This window comes from Eleutherodactylus coqui, chromosome 9 (assembly GCF_035609145.1).
Source record: "Eleutherodactylus coqui strain aEleCoq1 chromosome 9, aEleCoq1.hap1, whole genome shotgun sequence".
Classification (NCBI taxonomy): domain Eukaryota; kingdom Metazoa; phylum Chordata; class Amphibia; order Anura; family Eleutherodactylidae; genus Eleutherodactylus; species Eleutherodactylus coqui.
In genome coordinates, this window is record NC_089845.1 from 118852937 (window position 1) to 118880834 (window position 27898).

Genomic DNA, 27898 nt, shown 5'->3' on the forward strand with positions numbered 1-27898 from the left:
ACAATAATATATATTACTTATCAAATGCAATATCTCTTCAAAAAAATGTTTAACCTGAAAATGACTTCTAGTATAAATCAATTGTTTTTTTTAATGTTTTGTGAGATTTTTTTTTTATTGTAATTTTTTTTTTTTTTTTAAATTTTCAGTAACAATCTGATTTTGCAGGCTTCACACTAACCAATAAGCCTAATAATAGTCTGACGCTTCCTGTTCTGTAGAGAGTGCCTTTGAGCAGTCATCTCATTATCATCACAGGCAGGAATACAATGAAGGTTAATACCTATGTATAGATAACAATGGATCCACCATTCATAATAGGTGATGGTCACAGCGTACCTCCTCCTCTCCTTGCACATTGACCTCTGTACTTGTCATAGAACATGCCTACAACACATCTTCCACAGAAATCAATGGGTCAGCTATGGTCCATTGTGTGACTAGCCCATGAGTTGTGCTGTAAAGTATATTTCTAAATGCTGTTAACTGCAGCTCAGGCAAGATGGCTGCCCCCCTAGTTATACACAGAAAATCGAATAAAAATAAATCTACAATTAGGAACTTAAAAACTGTTTAGAAAAATGGAAAATGTTTCACTATCTGGTTTTAATTAGTAAAAAAAAAGTATATCTGTTACATTTTCTTTAAGCTTTTTTTATATTGCTCATATGTGCTTGATATAAGTAGATGTAGATAGTTTCTCCTATTCCTATAATTGTATTTGTCCACTAATGGTGTAGGTCTTGGCCTGTAGGCTGCTCTGGTGATTCGTCTGATAGGATTTTATGCTGAAACACTTGCTAAGATTTATCTACGCAGCTGTAACGTTCCTCTTTTTATTGTATGTGTATGTTTTATAACTGTCTTGTGTCCAGTTTGGCTTTGTGTTTTATTATGATATAATCAATTGATCATTCTTTTTTTATCACTCTCAACTCAGGAGACTTTACATTTTTAATACTTTGTTTTACTAGTTATTGGATCAAGTACTATTGAAATGTCACTATGCTACTTCTACCAGTCTTCCTGTATTTATTCATGTGTTATTTGTTTTACAGGTGGAACCTTAGCAGTCACAGGGACGTATCTTCTGGTGACCTTTTCTCCGAATGTATCTCAAGATGTCACAGCACTGAAAGTACAGCGGTATATTGTAAGCTGGCAGTTCTTGGTGTATATGGTAAGTGTTGGATTTGAACGCACATGGGATCTTGGCAATTGAATAGAACATTATTTTTTTCTGCTAGATTTTGAATATCTCCAGTAACTGGAGTAGTTACATGAAGAATAACATAGTATGTTAGGCTGAAGGGAGACAATGTCCATCTAGTTCAGCCTATTTCCACTCCCCCTTGTTGATCCAGAGGAAGGCAAAAAAAACCCCCAAAACAATAAGGCAGAAGCCAATTTAGCCCACGTAAGGGAAAAAAATAAGGGAGGCACAGGTTGGAAATGTATACAGTGATATTTCATAATAACCACTAAAGTGGGGTACTCACAAAAAGAAAATCTTAGAAATATCGATCTTTACAGCAAAATATAAGGTATTTTCAATTAAAATTAGTTTCTTCTCAGGAGGAATGCTTGTTATGAAATTAGTTTTTGTTGAAGTCCTGATACTCCAGGAATTCTAGGGCTTCACAGCAAAACCCAGAATAGGCCCGACCTCCACGCTGCTTTGACATGTTTTTTAAACAACCTGATATCCACCATAAAGTTAATTACAACTTTTTTTTATAAAAATAACTTTTAATAGATCTGCATTAAAACCAAATCCCCAAGCTGACAATAAATTAATATATTATCTATTCTTAACGTAGGCAGTGCAAATGGTGCAATAAATCATGAAGGTAAATTCAACCCTCGGTATCAATATTGCACAAAAGGGGTGCACAAATGCATATGTCATGTATTACTCACGGTTAGGAGAGGCGATGAAAAGGCACCATGTTTAAATGCAATTATATCAGATAGGAAGATGGACAGCAATAGTAACAAACAGAGAAGTGCTGAATCGTATAAGACCCGATATATGACTGGAGGAGAAGATCACCGGACTCAGGCTCACGTATTTTGGCCATGTAATGTGAGCAGAGTCGCTAGAAAAATCTATAATGCTTGGACAGATCAGTGGCAAAAGAAGACCTAGCTGGCAAAGAACACGATGGCTGATGCTGTCAAAGCTGATACTGGCATGGATATCGCACAACTGAAAGAAGCAGTGCAAAATGGAAAAACATAGACGGAGCTCAGCTCGCCTTTAGGGGCATCATGGGTCGTGAACAACTAAACAGCTAACAACAACATATCAGATAGAGAGTTAAAGGGGTTGTCTGGCGCCGAAACGTTTTTTTTTTTTTGCATAGGCCCCCCGTTCGGCGCAGGACAAACCCAAGGGATGTGTTAAAATAAAAATAAGATATTACTTACCCGAATCCCCGCTCTGCGACTTCTTCCTTCTTCCTACTTCTTCCTTCTCCAAGATGGCCGCCGGGATCTTCACCCACGATGCACCGCGGGTCTTCTCCCATGGTGCACCATGGGCTCTGTGCGGTCCATTGCCGATTCCAGCCTCCTGATTGGCTGGAATCGGCACACGTGACGGGGCGGAGCTACGTGATGACGCGTAGAAGGGGGCGGAGCCAGAACGCCGCTCGTGCTCGGACCGACCAGAAGGAGAAGACCCTTCTGCGCAAGCGCATCTAAAAAAGCAAGAAGACCCCGAAATTAGACGGAGCCATAGAGACGGGGACGCCAGCAACGGAGCAGGTAAGTGAATAACTTCTGTATGGCTCATATTTAATGCACGATGTATATTACAAAGTGCAATAATATGGCCATACAGAAGTGCTGAACCCCACTTGCTTTCGCAAGACAACCCCTTTAATAAACCAATAACCGATACACCTATCTGCTTCATGATCTTTGGATATAATTCCCATTAGAAAAGGGGTTTATCTAAATACATATTTTAAGGGACTTGGGTCCTTTGGTGACCTGTAAATGACATGGTGTTTGCAAGATATACATATGTGAGAGTGATTGATGAGAGTGACAATAATCATTTATACATTTAAAAAGGAAGTTTGTGGGAATACGTCCTCCAAAATACTCTCCGGCATGTAGAGCAGTATCTCTCTCAACTAAGATATCATATATCATAATATGATGTTTTATGGCTAGCCGCTAGGACACATATAGATATATTTATCCCTCAAACTTTTCTTTAGGAGGTAAAATTAAATATACATCAGATTATGTACATGTAGTCCCAGGTGTACATGCATAAATCTGGGCCACATATACAGATATTTATGTTGATGCCTGTAAGAGTTTTTTTCACCAGAATATTTTAACTAGTATTAATAAAAGTTATATTTTAATTTTAGTTCTTCTCAGTGGATACACCTATCCCTGTACTAACCTTATTATGCCATTATCGAACAGCAGAGCAGCCGCCCTGACAAGGACAACCCTGGACACACAGTGGCTACCCCTATAGTGTCCACTGAAACACCCTGTAGGGCAGCATTAAAATCATCCAATACCAATGATAAAAAAACCTCCCAAAGTGTTTCCCCACTGATGCATGGGTCAATCAGGGCATCCAAAGACACTAAATCATAATTGCCACAGCATACTGGTACTGACACCTAAAACAGTGTGGTGTGACCCCCCCCCCCCCCCCCCAGCCCCAAATTACACCAAATATTTCCCGAAGTGTGAATTTTTAAGTAGATTAGAAGTCACATCTAAACATGTGATGCAGAGTCTGCTTCAGGTTTACTGCACAAAGATTAGCCTCATTGTATAAGGCTAAAACCGCATGCAAATCCTAGGCAGAAATCCATGCTGTAAACACACAGATATCTACCACGGCGAATTTCTATTCACCACTGACACATAAGCATATTATGACCACATTTATACAGCCATAATACCATGGCCGTATAAATGGCCGATGTCATGGCCTGAGCACAGGTATCCTGACACAAACTCCAAGCATCATACGTATCTATGATGCTTGGAGTTCAGGTCAGGATACCTGCACTCAGGCCAGTACAGTTGCTTGCATTACAGATGCACAGATGTGGCAGTAATGCGCTTGCACAGCACAAAGATATATTCTAGTCAATTAGGCTATTTACATGCAACTATACCAAATGTGTTTTTTGTTTATTTTTAAAGAAATAGTTTTGTTTGTTTTTTTTACTATTTTTAATTTTTCATGTTCAGTTTGTTTATTGAGTTTTAGAAATACAAGATTAGGAGGAATGCAGGTCAAACAGAACATCGCATTATGGAGTATAGTTAAACAATTTTGCGTTAATCTAGTTCTCATTCCATATCAATACAAGACCAATGAATAGTGGAAAAGATGCCCACCAGAGACAAAATGTATGGGCAGTGCTGAAGCTGAAAGCAGCAGCGCACTGTAGGAAGGAGGGCCCCTTTGGAGATTGGGGCCCTGGGAAGTTGCCTAGTTTGCCTCACCTAACACTGGTCCTGAGGTCCAACATGCCCCAGACCTGACGATGCCTATAATGGAGTCAAACAACAAAAATTGTTCTGGAGGCCTCACAGAGTTGTGAACAAGGCCTGAAGGCCGAATGCCTGCGGACAGATTATTGTGGCGAAATTCGAGGTTGGACACCGGCCGCGAATTCCACAGCAATGTCCGTCCATAGACATGCTGTGTTAACCAATTCTCCCCTGCCCATGAGCAGAAATCAACTGCGATTTTCCGCTCACGGTGGAGAATCGCAGCATGTTCTAGTCTGTGCGTAAAATCGCACAGACAGCTTCCATTGCAGTCAATGGAAGCTGTCCATCCCGCGATACTTTCGCTGTGAGCACTGTGGAAGTACCGCGAAAATCTGAATCACATTCCAGCGCCAGCACATCATGCGCTGCACTGCACATGTGCGTCGGCTCGCTGGGAGAGACACTCACGGCGAATCCGGAGAGGTGAGTATAGTGTCTCTGGGGGGTGCCAGGTCTGATTCCGCAGTCGTAATCTGACTCGGCTGTGGGCATGAGGCCTATCTGTTAAGAATGAGTCTGATAACAAGCTTGTTGACTGTTTCCCATAACAATCAGACTTATGAATATATCTGTGATCTATAAATAAGCTGTAAATAGGATCAGTACAAGATAATTAATAAAACATGCTTATGAAATTACCTTAATTTACATGTAGCTTATACTTTTATATAAATTGCAACCCGTGTTAAAAAAATAGGCGCACCATTGAATATCTGCATTCAGAGCCTCAAAATACCAAATTGGTCATTTTTTGCTAATCTGGCGCCTGGACAATTTCTGTGGGAATTTGGTTAAATTGCTCATCATGTCTTCCACTGTTTATACTGTCTCATTTGTCAGTTTCATCTACGGTTATAAAGCACGCAGCTTTTGCATTGCTTCCAGAGAAATATTACCACATTGTGCATTACTAAGTTCCATTAGTATTCCCTGCACTGACAGCTGATTGACATCAATTAGTGGCTGCTTCGGCACATCGGCGCTGCTCCAGTAATCTCTGCCCTCCTCTTTTTGACATCTCTCATATTGATTTATTTTCATATAAACACGGCAGTCACTTGGTTATCCTATCCATCCTGTTCAAATGTCAGTGCATAAACACGGACCCCGAAGAGGAGACTGGATGACTGAGGTGCAATCACGGCACTGCGAGTGTCACACACTTCCAATTAATGGAGTAAACAGAGGAATTTGGAGGCCGCCGCAGCGCTGCACGCTTTCTAAATTCATTTTTATTACGACAATTAATGTCATCCTTAATTTAATGATGTGGTACATTCCATAACCATCTGCTCACTATGTTTACTTCGCCAGTAAAAATAAACAGCGCAGTTTAAAATAAAGCTGCTTGGATATATATGATTATTCTCAGTGGATTCTAAATGTAGGAATGTTCTATTCGCGTAGTACTCACCACTATCTTATTTAAATTCTATTTGAGTCAAATCTGGGTCGAGCAGGAAGAAGTATGAGGGTGTCTTATCTTTATTTTCCATATCTTTTTGAATTTAATGTAAAAAAAAAGAGCAACAAAAAACTGTGTGAAACTACCTTTCAATGATCACTAACTTTTCAAGACACTTTTGTACTGGCCACTAGGGGTCTCCCTTACTTATAATTTGCTGTCCACTGCCTGTTGTCAAGTGATGCCCATCTCGAGTAACAGAGACAACAGAAAGTGAAGGAGGGGGATTATGCATGTTGCCCATACAAGTCTACATAGGGGAAGTAGTGAGTGAAGATAAAGCCCATCCTAGGAAGGGATATCAATATTTGAGCATTGGATTTTGGTCTGTTATCATCATGGTGTAGCATCAATTCCATAATGTTCTTATTGTATTGTTTAATTAATGCAATTATAATATGGAAGTATAAAGTCTTGTCTTGCAATTAGGACAGCGCCATCTGCTTTCAGGGCCTGATATCAGCTGATTGGTGGGAATGCCAATCAGCGTATCCTTGCTGATCAACTATTGATGACCTATTCTAACAATAGGTCATCAATAGTAAAAATCCCAGACAGTAGGTACAGCTGTTCAGAGCTCAACTCTACTCACTTCAAGGGAGCGGTGCTGCAATATCAAACACAATCTATGAAGTGGTGTGAGGCTGTTTTCAGAAAGCAGCCATGTTTGTTTTTTCTTCTATTGTTTTTTATTTGATTGCAACAATTTAAATAGTTTTTTAAACAGACAAACAAGTATTTTTAGAGACAACATATAAACTTTTTTTGAAAAATAGCCAAGGATAGAAATTCTTACTAGAACAATACGCCCTGATGAACAATAATCAATCCTGTATCTATCATCATGAACTAGAATATGTTGACAATGAAATATTGGAAAGATCGAAAAATATAACTTTGAAGTAGGTGATTCATATGTTAAGAGCTTAAATAAAAAATGTAAAAAGGGGGAAAAAAAGCATTTCGACAATCAGATACTTGGCAAGCTCAGCAAAAAGAGGGAAAAACTGGACTGCAGACTTAATAAAAGCCTATAGACACAACAAAGAAATATAAGGGAAAAGAGGAGGGAAGGTGATGGGACAACCTATCCTACCTCTCATTAAATGGGTATTCCAGGTGTTTAACTACTAATGACCTATCCTCAGGATAGACTATCAATAGTTGATCGCCGAGGACTGACACTCAGGATCCCTTTCAATTAACTGATCATTCGGCCCATTGTCAGTGCAGCAGAGCAGACATCATCATAGGTGGTCATGGGAGGAAGTGTAATGGCTGGCTTTGCAGCATGGAAAGTCTATGGAATGCATCATAGCCACTTTGACACTTGCCAGGCTGCTGAGAAATTTAATGGGAGTACTGCCTCCTCTTCTACTTCTGGCTCTTCATTGTGGTCAGGACCGATGTCCCAGTGGCTAGTATAAGTCGTTAATAGTTAAAGTCCGGCAATACTCTTTTAAGTATTATTAGTTGATCAGCCTAGGAGCTAAGTGCAAACCAGTAGAAGTCTCAGGGTTCACATTTGAGATAGAACTGATTTACTCAGTCATTAAGAGATACTGTCCGATGTTGAAGGATACAAATTTCATGTATCCTAAGTAATAGCTCCATCTTGGACAAAGGATGTGTTTGTCTCAAACATCCAGCTATTAAATTTTTGCTGCAGTGAGGAAATGTTAGGACAGCCTGCGGACCTTTTTCTCATAGAATAAAGAATCAAGCTTGGTGTAATGGTGGACAATTTTGGAGGTCAGCTCCAAAATTTCCTTCCAAAAGACTTGACCAAAGGACATTCCTAGAAATGGCTCTACAATCAGATGGACTGTGACAACGAGATGGCACTCACACTATTTAACAAGGATATAAGGGGATGTTGAGCAGAGCCTAAGGATATATTAAAGGTGTTGTTCATCTTTGAATGATTGATTGACCTATCCTCAGGATAGGTCATGATGGCGAAATCTCCACTTTAGGTATATTTTGGGTGTTTCAAATCTTATAAAATAACAGTAAAATGGAATACTCCGAGAACAGAATGACCATACTCATTTTCCCAGTGTAATCAAGTAAGTTCTGTTTATTCTATTAACAAGCAGAAGTATATATACAAAGAAATTTGCAATGAGGCTAGAACACGCCTCACTTTTATTATTCATTTATTATCATTGGTTATTAAAACTAAACAAGAACAGTGACATCTTAGTTGTCGGGCAGGACTTCTCTCAGGCCGATTGGAACTATGTCTTCTGAGACTTCTGTAAAATGGCCTTCTCATGGAGAGCAGGCGTTGATAGCACTAAGATTGTGTTGTAGTCTGTTGTTCTTGTCTAAAAGTACACAACGTACTGTATATTCTGACCAAGCAAGATTAAACTAGATGTAATATCTGCAAAGTTCTCATGGAGGAAAATGTCAACAGTATAATATGACCGGCTGAAGCATACAAGATAGAAGATGGATAGAAAATGGATACATATTTATTACTCCAACAGTCATCAATAGTTGATTGGCAGGGATTGGCTATTTAGGATCACCACCAAACAACTGTTCTCTGGGACACTGTTTTAGTGTATGGAGCGGTCTACTTTTGCCCAGTGAATAGCTGACTGGCGGGGGTCTCGGAAGTTGTGGAATTCCACTAATTTTAACTATTGATGACCTATTGTGCGGTTGTAGTTACATGAGCTTATTATTTGAGAAAAGACACAGAGTCCAGGATGTAGTTCTATGAAATATCAAGTTTGACCCACACATCCTAATTTTTAGTGAATAGACATTAAGAATTATATTAAGAAAATATTTGAGAGCTTTGCAGAAAAAGATTTGAAACACTTGTGGATTCTGAAGTAATGTGAGATTGTTGGATGATGGTAAACTGTAAACCATGGCTTTATAACTACTGTCTGAGATGGCAGAACGGGAAGAGAGCAACAGGAGGCCTGGTCTTCACTTGGTCCTTTAAGACCCGGACATAGTTAAAAGTCAACATTTGTAGTCACCACAATACTAAACATATGTTTGCAGTTCTGTTCCCTCCACTGGAGGGATTATACCATACCAAATCTTATTTTGGATTTTACCACACCATTAGAAATTCATTAGATTATGACTTTGATTGTATATCTATAAAGCAAGAACATTCTGACCTTAGCAGCATGGAAAGTTCATGGAATGGATTATAGCCACTTTGACATATGCCAGGCTGCTGAGAAATGAACTGAGACGTCTTGAACCAATGATAGGCGTCATTTCTTTATTAGTGCTTTTATGCTTACTTGGATATTTTCTGTATAAACTACAAATCTGTTTACGATTTTGCATGCTAAATTTTAAATGCTGTGAAAATTGTGCCTGGATGTGTAGTTTCTAAGACTGGAGACACGAGAAGTAGAGAGCCCCAACTCTTTCTGTTTTATGCCCATGTTTATTCTTTAACGATGACTTTCTGACAATAAACTCTGTTCATCCACAGCCATGTGTTACCAGTTTTTTGCTTAATTTTACCTTATTACAAAATGCAAATGGACAAAAATGAATTCCATTCACCCAGCGAGTGCTTTGCTGTGTTCCATGCTGCAGCGACCTGCATAGGAAGCTGACCCGCACAGAGTATACTTAAAATTAGTGACTGACTACTTCCTAACCCCTAGAACAATTTGCTACGATGGCATGCAAAGCTCTTGGAGAAATAACTGTCTTCTGTATGAGCATTTTCCAGCAGAACATTTTGTTATAATTATACATAGTTTATACATACTGGAGAATGACAAGATATGTTTTATTGTATTAGAGATTTTTTAGTTGTACCTTGTTTATTGATCTTCACAATATTCACATATAAATTTATATTTATTTTAAAGTATCTAAAACGTAAAGGGTTGTCCGAGACTTTTACTATTGATGACTAGAGATGAGCGAACGTACTCGTCCGAGCTTGATATTCGTGCGAATATTAGGCTGTTCGGGATGCTCGTTACTCTTAACGAGTACCACGCGGTGTTCCGGTTACTTTCAGTTTCCTCTCTGAGACGTTTGCGCGCTTTTCTGGCCAATTGAAAGACAGGGAAGGCATTACAACTTCCCCCTGTGACGTTCAAGCCCTATACCACCCCCCTGCTGTGAGTGGCTGGGGCGATCAGATGTCACTCGAGTATAAAAGTCGGCCCCTCCCACGGCTCGCCTCAGATGTCTTGTGAGTTAGCTGAGGGAAAGTGCTGCTGGTGCCGGAGCTGCTGTAGGGAGAGTGTTAGTAGTGAGTGTAGGCTTCAAGAACCCCAACGGTCCTTCTCAGGGCCACATCTATCCGTGTGCAGCACTGTGGAGGGTGCTGTTAGCAGTGTTGCACAAATTTTTTTTTTTTCTAAATCGGCAGTCTGCAGAGCATTGCGCCCTGCAGTAATACTACAGGGACAGAAGTGGTGCTTAGGTAGGGAGAGTGTTAGGAGTGAGTGTAGGCTTCAAGAACCCCAACGGTCCTTCTTAGGGCCACATCTATCCGTGTGCAGTACTGTGCAGGCTGCTGTTAGCAGTGTTGCATATTTTTTTCTTTTCAAAATCGGCTGTCTGCAGAGCATTGCGCCTTGCAGTAATACTACAGGGAGAGAATTGTGTAGGCAGGGCCAGAAGACATATATTATTGATTGAATATAGTCAGTGGGCCCTCCGTTTCCCAAAAAGGGAAAAATTGTATTTGTCCTGCAGTCTTGCGCCAATTTATTTCCTGCCTGGGAAAAGTAACCGCTGTGCTGCACTTCATATAACTGCATTTCTGTGCAACACATATCTTATTTGATTGAATATAGTCAGTGGGCCCTCCGTTTCCCAAAAAGGGAAACATTCTATTTGTCCTGCAGGCTTGCGCCAATTTATTTGCTGCCTGTGAAAAGTCTCCGCTGTGCTGCACTTCATATAACTGCATTTCTGTGCAACACATATCTTATCTGATTGAATATAGTCAGTGGGCCCTCCGTTTCCCAAAAAGGGAAACATTCTATTTGTCCTGCAGGCTTGCGCCAATTTATTTGCTGCCTGTGAAAAGTCTCTGCTGTGCTGCACTTCATATAACTGCATTTCTGTGCAACACATATCTTATCTGATTGAATATAGTCAGTGGGCCCTCCGTTTCCCAAAAAGGGAAACATTCTATTTGTCCTGCAGGCTTGCGCCAATTTATTTGCTGCCTGTGAAAAGTCTCTGCTGTGCTGCACTTCATATAACTGCATTTCTGTGCAACACATATCTTATCTGATTGAATATAGTCAGTGGGCCCTCCGTTTCCCAAAAAGGGAAACATTCTATTTGTCCTGCAGGCTTGCGCCAATTTATTTGCTGCCTGTGAAAAGTCTCCGCTGTGCTGCACTTCATATAACTGCATTTCTGTGCAACACATATCTTATCTGATTGAATATAGTCAGTGGGCCCTCCGTTTCCCAAAAAGGGAAACATTCTATTTGTCCTGCAGGCTTGCGCCAACTTATTTGCTGCCTGTGAAAAGTCTCCGCTCTGCTGCACTTCATATAACTGCATTTCTGTGGAACAGATTTCTTATCTGATTGAATATAGTCAGTGGGCCTTTTCTTTTTAAAAAAAGGGAAAAATTCTATGTGCCCTGCCTCTGTCAGTCCTCAGCGTTCTGTGTACGTGTGTGGTGGGTGGAGATAGTAAACAAATCATACGCAGCCAGCTACGTTTAACAGCAGGCTTGCGCCAATTTATTTCCTGCCTGGGAAATCAAATCACTGGTAATACACCATGCTGAGGGGTAGGGGTAGGCCTATAGGACGTGGACGCGGGCGAGGACGCGGAGGCCCAAGTCAGGGTGTGGGCACAGGCCGAGCCAGTGCGGTGGCCAGGGGTAGAGGCAGGGCCAGACCGAATAATCCACCAACTGTTTCCCAAAGCGCCCCCTCGCGCCATGCCACCCTGCACAGGTCAAGGTGCTCTACGGTGTGGCAGTTTTTCACAGAGACGCCTGACGACCGACGAATAGTGGTGTGCAACCTTTGTCGCGCCAAGATCAGCTGGGGAGGCACCACCAACAGCATGCGCAGGCATATGATGGCCAAGCACCCCACAAGGTGGGACGATGCCCGTTCACCGCCTCCGGTTTGCACCACTGCCTCTCCCCCTGTGCCCCAACCTGCCACTGAGATCCAACCCCCCTCTGAGGACACAGGCACTACCGTCTCCTGGCCTGCACCCACACCCTCACCTCCGCTGTCCTCGGCCCCATCCAGCAATGTGTCTCAGCGTAGCGTCCAGACGTCGCTAGCGCCACAGTTTGAGCGCAAGCGCAAGTACGACGCCACGCACCCGCACGCTCAAGCGTTAAACGTGCACATTGCAAAATTGATCAGCCTAGAGATGCTGCCGTATAGGCTTGTAGAAACGGAGGCTTTCAAAAGCATGATGGCGGCGGCGGCCCCGCGCTACTCGGTTCCCAGTCGCCACTACTTTTCCCGATGTGCCGTCCCAGGCCTGCACGACCACGTCTCCCGCAACATTGTACGCGCCCTCACCAACGCGGTTACTGCCAAGGTCCACTTAACAACGGACACGTGGACAAGCACAGGCGGGCAGGGCCACTATATCTCCCTGACGGCACATTGGGTGAATTTAGTGGAGGCTGGGACAGAGTCAGAGCCTGGGACCGCTCACGTCCTACCCACCCCCCGAATTGCGTGCCCCAGCTCGGTGGTGGTATCTGCGGGGGTGTATGCTTCCTCCACTAAACCACCCTCCTCCTCCTCCTACGCAACCTCTGTCTCGCAATCAAGATGTGTCAGCAGCACGTCGCCAGCAGTCGGTGTCACGCGGCGTGGCAGCACAGCGGTGGGCAAGCGTCAGCAGGCCGTGCTGAAACTACTCAGCTTAGGAGAGAAGAGGCACACGGCCCACGAACTGCTGCAGGGTCTGACAGAGCAGACCGACCGCTGGCTTGCGCCGCTGAGCCTCCAACCGGGCATGGTCGTGTGTGACAACGGCCGTAAGCTGGTGGCGGCTCTGCAGCTCGGCAGCCTCACGCACGTGCCATGCCTGGCCCATGTGTTTAATTTGGTGGTTCAGTGCTTTCTGAAAAGCTACCCCCACTTGTCATACCTGCTCGGAAAGGTGCGCCGGATCTGCGCACATTTCAGCAAATCACACACGCACGCTGCCACCCTGCGGACCCGGCAACATCGGTTTCATCTGCCATTGCACCGACTGCTGTGCGACGTGCCCACACAGTGGAACTCTACGCTCCACATGTTGGCCAGACTCTATGAGCAGCGTAGAGCTATAGTGAAATACCAACTCCAACTTGCGCGGCGCAGTGGGAGTCAGCCTCCTCAATTATTTACAGAAGAGTGGGCCTGGTTGGCAGCCATCTGCCAGGTCCTTGGAAAATTTGAGGAGTCTACCCAGGTGGTGAGCGGCGATGCTGCAATCATTAGCGTCACCATTCCTCTGCTATGCATCTTGAGAAGTTCCCTGCAAAGCATAAAGGCAGACGCTTTGCGCTCGGAAACAGAGTCGGGGGAAGACAGTATGTCGCTGGATAGTCAGAGCACCCTCCTGTCTATATCTCAGCGCGGTGAGGAGGAGGAGGAGGAGGAAGATGAGGAGGAGGGGGAAGAGACAGCTTGGCCCACTGCTGACGGTACCCATGCTGCTTGCCTGTCATCCTTTCAGCGTGTATGGCCTGAGGAGGAGGAAGAGGAGGAGGAGGAGGATCCTGAAAGTGATCTTCCTAGTGAAGACAGCCATGTGTTGTGTACAGGTACCCTGGCACACATGGCTGACTTCATGTTAGGATGCCTTTCTCGTGACCCTCGCGTTACACGCATTCTGGCCACTACGGATTACTGGGTGTACACACTGCTCGATCCACGGTATAAGGAGAGCCTTTGCACTCTCATTCCCGAAGAGGAAAGGGGTTCGAGAATGATGCTATACCACAGGGCGCTGGTGGACAAACTGATGGTAAACTTCCCATCCGACAGCGCTAGTGGCAGAAGGCGCAGTTCCGAGGGCCAGGTAGCAGGGGAGGCGCAGAGATCAGGCAGCATGTACAGCGCAGGCAGGGGAACATTCTCCAAGGCCTTTGCCAGCTTTATGGCTCCCCAGCAAGACTGTGTCACCGCTCCCCAGTCAAGGCTGAGTCGGCGGGAGCACTGTAAAAGGATGGTGAGGGAGTACGTAGCCGATCGCACGACTGTCCTCCGTGACGCCTCTGCCACCTACAACTACTGGGTGTCGAAGCTGGACACGTGGCCTGAACTCGCGCTGTATGCCCTGGAGGTGCTTGCTTGTCCTGCGGCTAGCGTCTTGTCAGAGAGTGTGTTTAGTGTGGCTGTGGGAATCATCACGGATAAGCGTACCCACCTGTCAACAGACAGTGCCGACAGGCTTACACTCATCAAGATGAACAAAGCCTGGATTTCCCCAGACTTCTCTTCTCCACCAGCGGACAGCAGCGATACCTAAGCAATACGTAGGCTGCACCCGCGGATGGAAGCATCGTTCTCTCTCACCATCCAAAACGGGGACATTTCTGCTTCATCAATCTGTGTATAATATTCCTCCTCCTCCTCCTCCTGCTCCTCCTCCTGAAACCTCACGTAATCACGCCGAACGGGCAATTTTTCTTAGGGCCACAAGGCTCACTCATATAATTTTTCTAAACAATTTTTATACGTTTCAATGCTCTTAAAAGCGTTGAAACTTTAACTTGAACCAATTTTTCGTTAAACTGGGCTGCCTCCAGGCCTAGTTACCACTTAAGCCACATTAACCAAAGCGATTAATGGGTTTCACCTGCCCTCTTGGTTGGCCATGGCCAATTTTTTGGATGTACATTAGTACTGTTGATACAGCAATTTTTGTGGGCCCTCGCCTACAGTGTAATCAAATGAATTTTTAGCCCACCTGCATTAAAGCTGACGTTACATCCGCTGTGTTGGGCAATGCAATGGGATATATTTATGTACCGCCGGTGGCTTCCTGGCACCCACCCATGCTGTGGGTCCACAGAGAATTATAAATGCATCTGTTTCCACATCTAAAGAACCCCAGTCAGACTGGGGCATGCAGTGTGGGCCGAAGCCCACCTGCATTAAGCACGACATTACTACCTCAGCTGTGTTGGGCAATGCAATGGGATATTTTTATGTACCGCTGGTGGGTTCCAGGGAGCCACCCATGCTGTGGGTCCACAGGGAATTATAAATGCATCTGCTTCCACTTCTAAAGAACCCCAGTCTGACTGGGGCATGCAGACACCTTGACAGAATGAATAGTGTGTGGCACATAGGTTCCCCATTGCTATGCCCACGTGTGCAGCTCCTGATGGCGGTGGCACAGGATTATATTTCTCATTGCTTCTGTACAGCATTGTGGGCTATCGCCCCGCCCCTTTTAAAGAGGGTCGCTGCCTAGCCGTGCCAACCCTCTGCAGTGTGTGCCTGCGGTTCCTCCTCATGGCAGACGCACTTATAAATAGACATGAGGGTGGTGTGGCATGAGGGCAGCTGAAGGCTGCGCAGGGACACTTTGGTGTGCGCTGGGGGGGGGGGTTGGTCAGCATGTAACCCAGGAGAAGTGGCAGCGGAGTGTCATGCAGGCAGTGATTGTGCTTTGTTGGAGGTAGTGTGGTGCTTAGCTAAGGTATGCCATGCTAATGAGGGCTTTTCAGAAGTAAAAGTTGTTGGGAGGGGGGGGGCCACTCTTGCCGGTATTGTGGCTTAATAGTGGGACCTGTGAACTTGAGATGCAGCCCAACATGTAGCCCCTCGCCTGCCCTATCCGTTGCTGTGTCGTTCCCATCACTTTCTTGAATTGCCCAGATTTTCACACATGGAAACCTTAGCGAGCATCGGCGAAATACAAAAATGCTTGGGTCGCCCATTGACTTCAATGGGGTTCGTTACTCGAAACGAACCCTCGAGCATTGCGAAACTTTCGTCCCGAGTAGCGAGCACCCGAGCATTTTGGTGCTCGATCATCTCTATTGATGACCTATAATCAGGAAAGGTCATGAACAGCTTTTGAGTGGGGGTCCAATGCTTGGATCCCCGATGATCAGCTGATCGTTGGTCTGCAGTCACTGCAAACAGTGCTAGATGCAGATTGTGCTGTGAACATTGCAGTTCCCCAGTTTGATACTATAGACACTGCTCCCATTGAATCCATATGGACAGCGTTGTCTGCTTCCAGAATTGTCCACATATATTGTGGACCCAACAATCAGATCATTGGCAGAGATTCCAAACAGCAGCCCCCCACAATCTACTATATGTAGCCTATCCTGAGGATAGGTCAGTACCAAAAGTCCTGGACAACCCCTTTTAAGTCTGCACAGGTTGAGTTGGCACATTTTTGTTAAAGTGCACTGCATTTGGAGTCCATGTTTTTCTTTTTTTAATTATGTACTGCACCTCAGCCTAAGGCCACTTACATTGGCATCTGTACTTGTAAGCCAAAACCATCAGTAGAACATAAAGAGCAGGACTATAGATCTGTACCTCTTCTGTTTTGGGCTCACAAGTTCTAATGGAAAATACTTATCAAAACACATCCATGTAAAAGTAACCTATGAATATTGAATCTGCAGGAAGAAAACCAATATAAAGTGGTAACCACTTAAATGCTTTGCTGATTTTAGAGAGTGTGGCTTAATAACGGAATGACCAAAGTTAAGCAACTTTTCTGTATACTTTTTATATCACATTCTCAAATCTTTCTCTCTTCAGATTACATGGATTCTATGCCCATTTACAAGCATCAATCAATAGTCTAGCCAATGCTTGTTGCTGCTAAGAATAGGTAGCATGGGAATGCACAATCGTTAATACAATCATTCGCCTCCGTACAGATTCCATTCGTCAGCAGCACATCTCCTGTTTACCTAGGGAGATGTGCTGCGGATACACAAGCATTGTTGTGCCTGCACAAAAGATCCAATCAGTCAACAAACTAGGATTTTCTGCATATGAACGTTTATGCCCGATCATCAGCCTGTGTAAAAGGCACTTTAGAGATTGGTTCGCTTTCTCCACTGACAAACGACAGGCTGCTTTTAGAGTGGGAAGTAGATAATGAAACACTTTTAAACTTGGTAGTGATAGTCTCCAGGTAAGTACACATTGCGCTGTTATGGAATGTATCTAATGGAATGGAGGTCACGGGGCGTGGGCCACTGTTCTATTCACTTCAATGACCACACTGGAGATTGCCAAAGCACTTGAACTTGGCATTTGCAGTTAAGTCATTGAAGTAAATGGAATGGCAGCATGCTTGCACAATTTCTGCTTCGTTCACTCAGGAACCAACCGGGATCCCTTTCTTGGGATTGTGGTGGTCCTAGGGGTCATTTCCCCAATGCTCATAAAGTTATCTCCAAACTCTCTAACTTTGCACAACCCCTTTAAAGAAATTGTAGGGGTTGCCACATGAAGACAATTTCTTTTAGGAATGGCAGCATGCTCTGGGGATCACTTGATAACAACGGGTAGGGGTTCAAAAATTAATGGTTGGACATTTAATGCATTGATGTGCGAGGTTAGCCACAATCAGAGCTACTTTTAACTAGTGGCTCTCCACTCTGGTTCACAAAAGCGGTCTTGAATCCCCCTCTATGACATCCATATGCCCTAATACCGTAGCTCATTTAGACAGCCCCATTATGTGTATAAAAACAATACAGCCTATTTAGCTTCAATATCTTATTATTTGCTGTGTTGGGAACATTAGAATTTGGAGACCTTAATAAAGTTTAATTTCCTAGACTCAGAAATTTTTCTTTATTTTTTTCAATTTTAGCCATCCACCGCCCCTCCCCCCTCCCAAAAAGATGCACCCAATTCATGGCTGTATGAAGTCATTTAATAGAACAGTTGTGTAATGATTGGGATTCCATGAAAGGCAGAACCTTTGCTATAGGAAGGGCTGACTAGCTATCTGGGGACATCATTAGTGAGGTGTTAGAATATTCATACTGCTCAGGAACAGGCTAAACACTCTGATGTAGTGAAAGCAAATTAAGAAATTTTGGTTTTGTATTCATAATTTCATATCATGGGACTATGACACACCAGTGTAAAGGGTTCATTATTGGGAAATGTTCCATCGACAAATGTAACGATTTGCAAAAATATGGAAAAAATTGATTCTGTATAGATCATTCATTATGTCTTTTGGTCTAAAGTAAAAGAACACAAATTATTACTTATTTCCTCATGTATTATTTCTATTTTAAGATGACCACATATGCAGAGGTTTAAAAAGTTTATATTAAAGGGGTTGTCTCACGCCGAAACGTTTTTTTTTTTTTTTTTTCAATAGGCCCCCCGTTCGGCGCGAGACAAACCCAATGCATGTGTTAAAAAAACCAAACGTTTAGTACTTACCCGAATCCCCGCGCTGCGGCGACTTCTTCCTTACCTTACTAAGATGGCCGCCGAGATCTTCACCCACGATGCACCGCGGGTCTTCTCCCATGGTGCACCGTGGGCTCTGTGCGGTCCATTGCCGATTCCAGCCTCCTGATTGGCTGGAATCGGCACACGTGATGGGGCGGAACTACGAGGACCAGCTCTCCGGCACGAGCGGCCCCATTCACCGCACAGAAGACCGCACAGCGCAAGCGCGTCTAAAATCGCCAGAAGACGGCAATTTTAGACGGATCCATGGTGACGGGGACGCTAGCAACGGAGCAGGTAAGTGTATAACTTCTGTATGGCTCATAATTAATGCACGATGTATATTACAAAGTGCATTAATATGGCCATACAGAAGTGTATGACCCCACTTGATTTCATGAGACAACCCCTTTAAAGCGATTCTTCAGTCAGGAGCTCAAAATTGATGTATAAGTCCAAGATAAAAAGCAGGTTGTTGCGGCACTTCCACAATAGGAGAAATAAATATACTCACTAGAGCTGTGACCGGGCGTTAGATGCAAAGCTGCGTTCGGACGTAGACCTCCCACCCAATATACTTGCTTCAAATAAATAGTAAACCAGCAGCATCAGGGGTGTCAGTAAGATAAGTAGAGAATCTTCATGGATATTAAAATCCCATCTTTAATTCATCTTGCATAGTAAAATACAACGTTTCGGCTGGTGAAACTCCAGTCTTTATCAAGCCAATCTATCATAGATTATCTTGATAAAGACTGGAGTTTCACCAGTCGAAACGTATTTTACTATGCAAGATGAATTAAAGATGGGATTTTAATATCCATGAAGATTCTCTACTTATCTTACTGACACCCCTGATGGTGCTGGTTTACTATTTATTTGATGTATAAGTCAGTACCACCAGGGAATGATTACCTGCCAGTTATTTTTTCTAAGATTTGTTCCTTGACTGCCTTTTGGCTGGGTTCTGTTATGGAAAAGTTGCGATCTGTAACTAGTTTAGCTACAGTGCCTAATGAGAGGTAGTCTGAGACACACTCCATCTTACTATTGGTTGACGCTGCCCCAGTCCTGTGTAAAAAGAGCCTTAAACTATAGCCATGGATTACAACTAATGGAGCTGAGCTAACAAGTAGCCAAGAGGAAAGATTTGCTGAAAAATAACTAGCAGGTGATCATTCCCTGGTAGCACTGACTTATATTTCATATATATATATATATATTTTGAGCTCCTGACTTAAGGGTCTTTTATACATATATGGCATTTATTATATCCACATATGAACAGTCTTGATACATTGGCACTTTTATCCAGTGTCTTAAAAAGAGAGGCCAGATTTTGATAACCATTTTTTCTTCTTACCACTATATACTGTAGGTCCAAAATTATATATGGTTAATTTAATAATACATCTCAATAATAGTTGGAGCTCCATTTATCTGTAGGAAAGCTTCAAGTTGCCTGCTTTCCTCCATCTGCAGTATCTGAGCATAAGAGCTTACCGTATACAGCTCCTATTAGGGATATAGCTATAGCGGTGCAGCGGTTGTACTTGGCCCTGGAGCAATGGGGGTCCTAAAATATTCACTTCCCATATGCAGAAAACCAACATTAGGAATTTTACTTGATAGATGGGGGTTCTCCTATAGATTTTGCATTGGGACCCAACAGCTTCAAGCAGAGGCGTAACTTGAAGCTTCTTGGCCCCGATGCAAAACCTGTAACAGGGCCCCCAACTATAATGCTTTATTCATAGTACTGGGCTCCCTACATGCAGAAGAGAGGCCTTATGAGCCACCTAAGGCTTCTGGACCCTTGTGCAACCGCATCCCTTGCATCCCCTATAGTTACGCCACTGGCTTCAAGTTTCTTCTCTGACTTCCATTGAGCTCAATAAAAACAGTGTGCACTGAGCTGCTACATCTCTCAATGTGGTGATTGCTGGCAGCTAAAATTTTTATTGAAAGATAGATTTATGTGAATACAGGCAGGGCATTTGTAAAGCTAAGATCAAACACGGATAAAGATATATTATGAAATTAATCAGCACACAATCTTGGATATTCTCGTTTTTGATGCATAACCCCGTTTTTTATTTGACGAATGTTAAGATGTCAAGAAGATAAAAAGAATAAACATAAGCTGTAATAAAACCTGTAGTTCTACCTTGTTCAGGTGATAATGTGTTTACCCAATATCCCTTGTGCTCATACTAGGCAATTTGGTCTTTAATGGAAATATCCTTCTTGGGTACTTCCATAGCATATAGATCACCAGGTAGTGTTAAAGGGAACCTGTCATGACTTTTTAGCCCCATAAACTTCCATTATGGAGTTCACAGGTCAAGAAATGGAGAGTATGGGGAGCGATGTTTTATACTCAACGGGCACCTTGTTCCTGTGCTGTGTCCCCTCAAAGTCCGTGAAAGGCAGCGTGACTCTTTTCAGTCCACTCTCTCCTATAGAGATAAATTGATGAGCGTCTGCACAGAGGGGACTCAAAGTAGTCACTCTGCTGGTGTGTACAAATTTCAGGGGGAAGCAGCGCAGAAATGGGGTGTCTGAAGAGTATAAAATGAACTTCCCGTTCCTTGACCGTTTGAGCTCCATAACGTACATTACAGGGCTCAAAGGTCATTACAGGTTCCCTTTAATGAGGTTATCCAGGATTAGAAAAACATAACTGCTTTCTTCCAGAAACATTGCCATGTGTGTCTGCAGGCTGTCTGATATTACAGCTCAACTCTTCTAGAGTGAATGGGGTAGAGCTGCAATACCATACCCAAACTGTAGACAGGTGTGGCACTGTTTTTCAGAGACTGCAGTTATTTTTCTCTTCTGTGTGTGTTCTCATTTCTGGACATTCCCTTTAATAAGCATATTGAATAGCTCTACATTTCCTTCTGATTCCTCAAAAGAGTGATCTCCGCTTATGTAGGTACTCCATGAAGGCAGATATGTCATTATTTTATGTCCAGTCAAATATGTTGTGACTGTAATTGCCTTATAATGCCCATTTGGAAATCCCTACCTGTGAATTTATTAAGACTGGTGTTTCTTAGGTAAGTGTTGAACCTAAGCGCTTGAGGCACACGCCTCTTAACCCCTTCAGTGGCAGGTTTATTATTACCATGTCATGCCTCACAGGGCAGGTTTTTAAATGAGTCAACAATGCAATTTAATCTCACAAGTATTTATTTAGGAATGCAACAATGGCATTGCAATATTTTTTTGTAATGAAAGAATACTTTATAACAATTTTAATTGCATGGTTAGTGCAGCAAGCCCTGGAGATTTTCCGGGCGTGCCACTAAAGGGGTTCAAGGGAACCTTTTACCTCCACACAGCACCATAAACTAAGTTATGGTTCTGTTCGAGGAGGCAGTGGGGAGATGGGTGATGTATTTTTATACTCGCCCGCTCTCCCGATCCTGCAGCGTTCCCTGCTGAAGTCCACATGTGGCATGAAGTTTGACTCTCTCTTTAGATTGTTGTGCGTGTGCTCTCCCATAGAATTGTATGAAAAACAGTCAGTAAGTCTGCAAAAAGTCAGATGTTCGCAGGGGCAGAGTGAGAGAGTGGGTGAGTATAAAAGAAATGCATCACCTATCTCTCCATTGGCTTCATGCCACCTTTCCTAGCAGCACGATAACTTAGTTTATGGTGCTGCTGGGAGGTGACAAGTTCCCTTTAATACACTGATATATCTTAAGTTGTCTATGTGTCAGAAATTCATATCGATGCCTAATAATGAAAATTATAGTAAATCTGATGGTCCACGGGATGTCCCATTCCTTCCCGCTAGGCCCCACCCTCTTTTGTCACAATTTTCAAAAGTGACATGAAAGTAGAAGTTGGAAATTCTAGTGTTTGACAAAATTTGTGACTGGCATGCCATAACACTGACATAATGGGTTTGATAAATCTGCCGCTGTGTTCAGCAGCACCTAAAAGATAAAATGTCAATGGTATACACTATATTATTATTGGTAAAGGAATAGATAAGAAATGAGGTTTAAGCCTCTAATGTAAAGAATGAAGTAGAGAGACATACAGTAAATTGCTTCTACACCTTCTTACAACACTGTGTATTAATTATGTATGGTTTCTTTCTTAGATCCTTGAAGTAATCGTATTCTGTGTCCTGCTGTACGTGTACAAGAGGAAGGGAGTGAATCATATTGTGGTTTTGCTACTTCTGGTAGCTCTGCTTGGTGAGTGTTCATTGCTTTCTGATGATATCAAAGCCTGTACATCATTTTCTTCTCTCTTCTCATTAGAGTTTGTTTAACCCCTTGAGTGGCACGCCCGGAAAATTTCCGGGGACGAGCTCCACTGCTCATAGCAACATAGCCCGGAAGATTTCCGGGCTATGTATCACTATGGGAGCTGCAGAGCACAATGCCACAAGCTGTGACAGTGTGCTCTGCCTGCACAGACCCACACAGAGCAGTGCAAGGGCTTTGAAAAACCAGCAGAAGATATTGCCGATGTGCCGGCAACCTCCTGCTTTGTTTACAGGTTGCCATAGAGACCATCGGCTTGTCAGAAGCAAGCCGATGGTCTCTGTGGCAGGGAGAGCTGGTTGTTAGCTGTCAGAGGACAGCTAGGTACCAGCTCTTACAGCAGAGATCAGAGAAAACCTCCGATCTCTGCTGTGTTAACCCTTTACATGCTGCAGTCTATGTGACTGCAGCATGTAAAGGGCTGTCACTGCAGCATGTAAAGGGCTGTCACCATCGGACCCCTGGAATGTGATCAGGGGTCCTGATGGGTCCCTGTGGAAGTCCCCTAAAGGGACAAAAAATTAAAAAATTAAAAAAAAAAGAAAAAGTAAAAAAATTATTAAAAAAATTAAAAAAACACTTGTCTCCCTTTACTTTGTAAAAAATCAAAAATACAATCACACATGTGGTATCCGTGTGTGTCGTAATGACCCAGAGAAGGAAGTTAATACATTATTTAACCCCTTAATGACATGGCCCCTTTTTTTCTTTTTTCCCCATTTCTTTTTTTCCTCCCCCCTGTTTAAAAAATCACAACTTGTCCCGCAAAAAACAAGCCCTTATATGGCCAGGTCAATGGAAAAATGAAAAAGTTATGGCTCTTGAGACGCAACTGCAAAATTAGTTGAAAATCAATGATTAGACCATTTTAAAAAACCTGCCCTGGTGGGCACGACAGGGTGGTAGAAAACCTGCCACTCAAGGGGTTAAATCAAACTCTTTGTGGAAGACATCTGTTCTAATGGTTGTTTTGTGAGTCACAAGTAATACTTTCCCAGAGTGTGGAATTTTTTCTTGATTGCATTTTGATCAATATACTACACATTAAGCATTGTTTCAGATTTAATAGGGTTTTCTAATTCTTTAGGCCCAATGCACATGGGCGTATTTGCATTGCAGAATCCGGAGCGGGCGTCGGCCTCTGAATCCCGCAGCTAATACTGCCCATAGACATGCTATGCAAAATCGCTTTTCGGTGTCCACGAGCAGAAATCAATTGCGATTTTCAGCTCGCAGAGGGAAAATCGCAGCATGTCCTATTGCAGCGCAGACTCTGCACAGACGGCTTCCATTGAAGTCAATGGAAGGCATCTAATCTACGGCCCTTCTAGTGACGACACAGGAAAAGCAGCTGGATTGAAAAAAAATTCTGAACTGTGCATGGCCAACGGTTAGCCATGCGGACCATCCACAATACAGAAAAAAAGAAGAAACAGCAGTTGCACACGGATGCCAGCTGCGGGCAGGGTCTGATCCTCTGTGGGATTCCACATGTGGAATCCGACCGCCCGTGTGAATTCAGCCTTAAAGGGGCATTCCAGTAGTATTACATTATCACCTAGCCACATTAACCAAGGCGGTCCCATGTCCCCCTGAGAGATTGGCAAATTAATAGAACAATAGCACTATTCTCTACAACCCTCCAATTTTTTCAGTGAACACACCAGAAATATCCAAGCACTTGAACACAGTGATGGTGCCTCCATAGGCTCTCCTCACAGTAATGATGCCCACTTAATGCCCCCTCACAGTAATCAAGCACTATCCAGCCGCTCTTCTCAAAGTAGTGAGCCATTTCTCCATCCTGCTCCAAGGGTTCTGGGACTGTCCAGGGCACGGGCGTCCTCGTGGGTACATACACTGCACTATCCAGCCGCAGATAACAAGGGTCACAAAATGAATGGTGGAGCAGGTAACTGATGGCTGCGTGCTTCACCATTGTATTCAACCGTGTCACCCTCCTGAGGATGCAGATACAGATATAATCGGCACACACAGTATGCCTTCTGGGACAGACTGGGACTGTTCCGCTGGCTCTAGGATAGTTGGGAGGTATGGCAGTTATGTGTGTATATGTAAGGATATCGATGTATTTAATGAGTTAAAGGGGTTGTACTGAAATACACTTCTATCACCTATCTATAGGATAGATGCTAAAAATCTGATCGGTGGGGGTCTCACTGCGGATGGGTGATAAAAGGCTGTCTTTGTGCAACTCTTTTAATGGTTTGTTCACATCTGCACTATGCTGTCATGGTTGCCAAACAACAAGAAAAGCAGAAACGTCTGATCTGGCACATGCCAGCCATGAACAGAGTTAGGCAATCCCATTGACTATAATGGGCTCTGTCTGGCTTCCAACATGCTGTCAATCCTTTTCCTGGACAAAATATTGCGTCATGCCGCTCCATTTCATTCTGGATCTTGGGACTGAATTCAAAAACAGAGTCCCTGCCATAACACAGATGTGAACAGAACCTATTTTACAAAGAATACAGTTCAATGACAAACTGTGCTATGCTACGTCTGTGTAGGGGAAGTATTCAAATTCTCCCTGCTATCAGTTGTGTGTACATATCTGGATATTTAGTAGTAATAATGCCAGCCTTCAATGCACATCTTATATTTCTCTCCTATTCTTTTCAGCTTCGGTAGCAGTGATTTCAGTAAAAGCTGTAGCTGGTATGGTTGCAATGACCTTGAAGGGGGATATGCAGCTTACTTACATGATCTTCTACGTCATGGTAGTTCTAATGGTCGCATCGTGTGTCTTTCAGGTCAAGTAAGTCATGCCACTTTTTGCAAGAAACACATCATCATCTCGTCTGACAGCCCTCGTTTGTCAGTTTGACCAGACAGTTCTCTCTATAACAGAATCTTAATGACGGCGTTGTCTGTATTTGCACAGCACAGTAAAATGTTGGCGCGGTCTGTGCTCACTGTTTGCATTGAGAAATAATTGATGCAATAGTTAAAATCTGTACTGAGAATCAGTATAATTAATCTTCATTATGGAAACGTCAACGCGGTTTCACCCTTAATTATACATAAAAATATCATCTATTGTTTGTTGCTAAAGTTCTTTAGAAGTAAAAATAAGAGCATCTATTTACAGGACACCAAGAAAAATAAATCCGCTGCAACACAAATAACTAATTAAGCTCCACTTCAAAAGGTTCAACATCTGCCTTTAATGAACATTTCGTATCAATTGTTCATATGTGAGATGGGAGCTTGACCCAAATAAATTATTTGTGGGGAACAAATCAAAAAAAATTGGCACCAGTGTAGATTAGAAGCTGGTGAATAATGCACAAGTATGTTAACTATGCTAGGATACAGAGGAAATGGTTACTAACATCAACATAGATTTCCTCTCCTGCCAAGTTCCTAAAATTCTATTCAGCGGTTCTTCAGATGTACAGTCGCTATATATAGGAAAGTTGCGTGAAAGTCAATATGGTCAACATTATGGCTCTTAAGGCCGCATCCACACGGGTGACAGTGATATCACTGCTATGCACACAGGATTTTGTAGCGTCGGTGATGGTTTTTTCTTGGGAAAAATGTAATATTGCATCGCTGCTTCCCGTGACTTTCTCGAGCGATAAAATTACGTGATTATGTAGCAAGAAAGTTAATAGAACTTTATAATGTTATTAAAAATCGCATGAAAATCACAAGTTCGTGCTTTGCGATGAGATAAACAAGGAGGCTCCACAGGAAAACATAGGCTACAAAAAAATCGCATGCCATAATTTCGTAGTCTCACAATGTAGCAGGCTACAAAACATCGCTCATGTGGAAGAACCTATAGGGTTCCACATACATGCAATTTGTAGCACTGTCGCATCGCTACAAAATCGCCTGTGTGAAAGGAGCCTTAGGCCTATATATATTAGACAACAGTCAGTGGAACCTGCTGATTTCGGTGGCACTGGTCGAGTGTTGCATATTTGTGTCTTCCTGCTTTTCTTCCAATAGATATCAGGGAAAAGGGGTAACGCCGGATCCTTTTGTTCCCCTGGAGATTACCTGCTACCAGAGCTGTCTGGCTGCGACTTTCTCCACCGTCCTAATGTAGAATACACGAATGCTCGGTTGAACAAGCGTTTATGTGTATGAGGGAGTCGGGAGAAATACCTATTAGCCGAACACTTGGCTAGCCAACAGCTACTGAAGATGTATGAACACCTTTAGCTTGGTTGTTACACTAGTGCAGTACCTTCTATTATTGCCCCACCATATATTTTACTATATAGTGCCCAAGTAATACACTTAAACCGTGCCCAATAATGGTTTCCATACGGTGCCCAAATAACACTACCCAGTCAAAATATGTGGATTATCAATATTTAACGATAAATGATACTTATGTAATTTATCATTTGCATGCACAACTCAATTTAGTCTACAATTCTATTATTCATTCCTTTTTCCTGGTCCTTCTGTTGTATCTTACCAGTCCTTCTAGAGCTCTTAAAGGAATTGTTCAGTTTAGAAAACTGGAGGGGGCTCCTCCGTTCACCATCCTTATCTCGTGGACTGAATGGGGAGTAGTTTCAAAGAATATTGTTTGCTTTGGAGGAGCTGTTCTGTCTTGTATTATACAGACAAACCACTGATTTGTATAGGCACTATGTAATATTTAACCTCCGCTATGGTGGTGCTAAAAGGAAACTTAACAACACTTACTGCCAAGTTTCCTCACTGAACCGCTGATAGGTACAGATCCCAGCAATGGCACATTTTGTGATTAGTTTATTGGGAAGGGGCTCTTCATTAGGTAGCATTAATAGATTAGTAAATCCTGCCCACTACACTGGTAGATGCTATGCAGCTTGGTATTCTCAATAATATTACATTTTCACAATTCCCTCCTGTAAGTTTCTCCAAATGGAGAGCTCCAAATTAAATAGGTTGCATTACAGCTGTAAAATTAGAGAGTTGAGTATGCCCAAACTTTTTGTTTCTACCCAGCTTGAGTAAAGACATCACAATCTAGGCGGTGAGTGAGGAGACTCAGAAGGCCATTTATGCTCCTTTGGGTAATATGCAAATAAGGGAGATAGACTAATACCTCCACAGTGCCACCTATTGGAAGGCAGCATTCCCTCAAGCTAAAGTTAGACTCTTTATACAAGCCTTGTAACAATGACTGGTCAATTCCCAGTCATTGTTACAATGCTTGTATAAAGAGT

General features: G+C 43.0%; 1 protein-coding gene across 2 annotated transcripts in view; it reads left to right on the forward strand.

Annotated features, from left to right (window-relative positions):
• Positions 1 to 27898, forward strand: part of NIPAL2 (NIPA like domain containing 2) — a 143255-nt gene that overhangs the window by 82654 nt on the left and 32703 nt on the right. For both annotated transcript variants that reach the window (XM_066578399.1, XM_066578400.1), the window contains exons 5-7: positions 1059 to 1180; positions 22529 to 22625; positions 25344 to 25479. In XM_066578399.1, coding sequence (XP_066434496.1) covers positions 1059 to 1180; positions 22529 to 22625; positions 25344 to 25479 — 355 coding nt within the window. The remainder of the gene's footprint in view (positions 1 to 1058; positions 1181 to 22528; positions 22626 to 25343; positions 25480 to 27898) is intronic.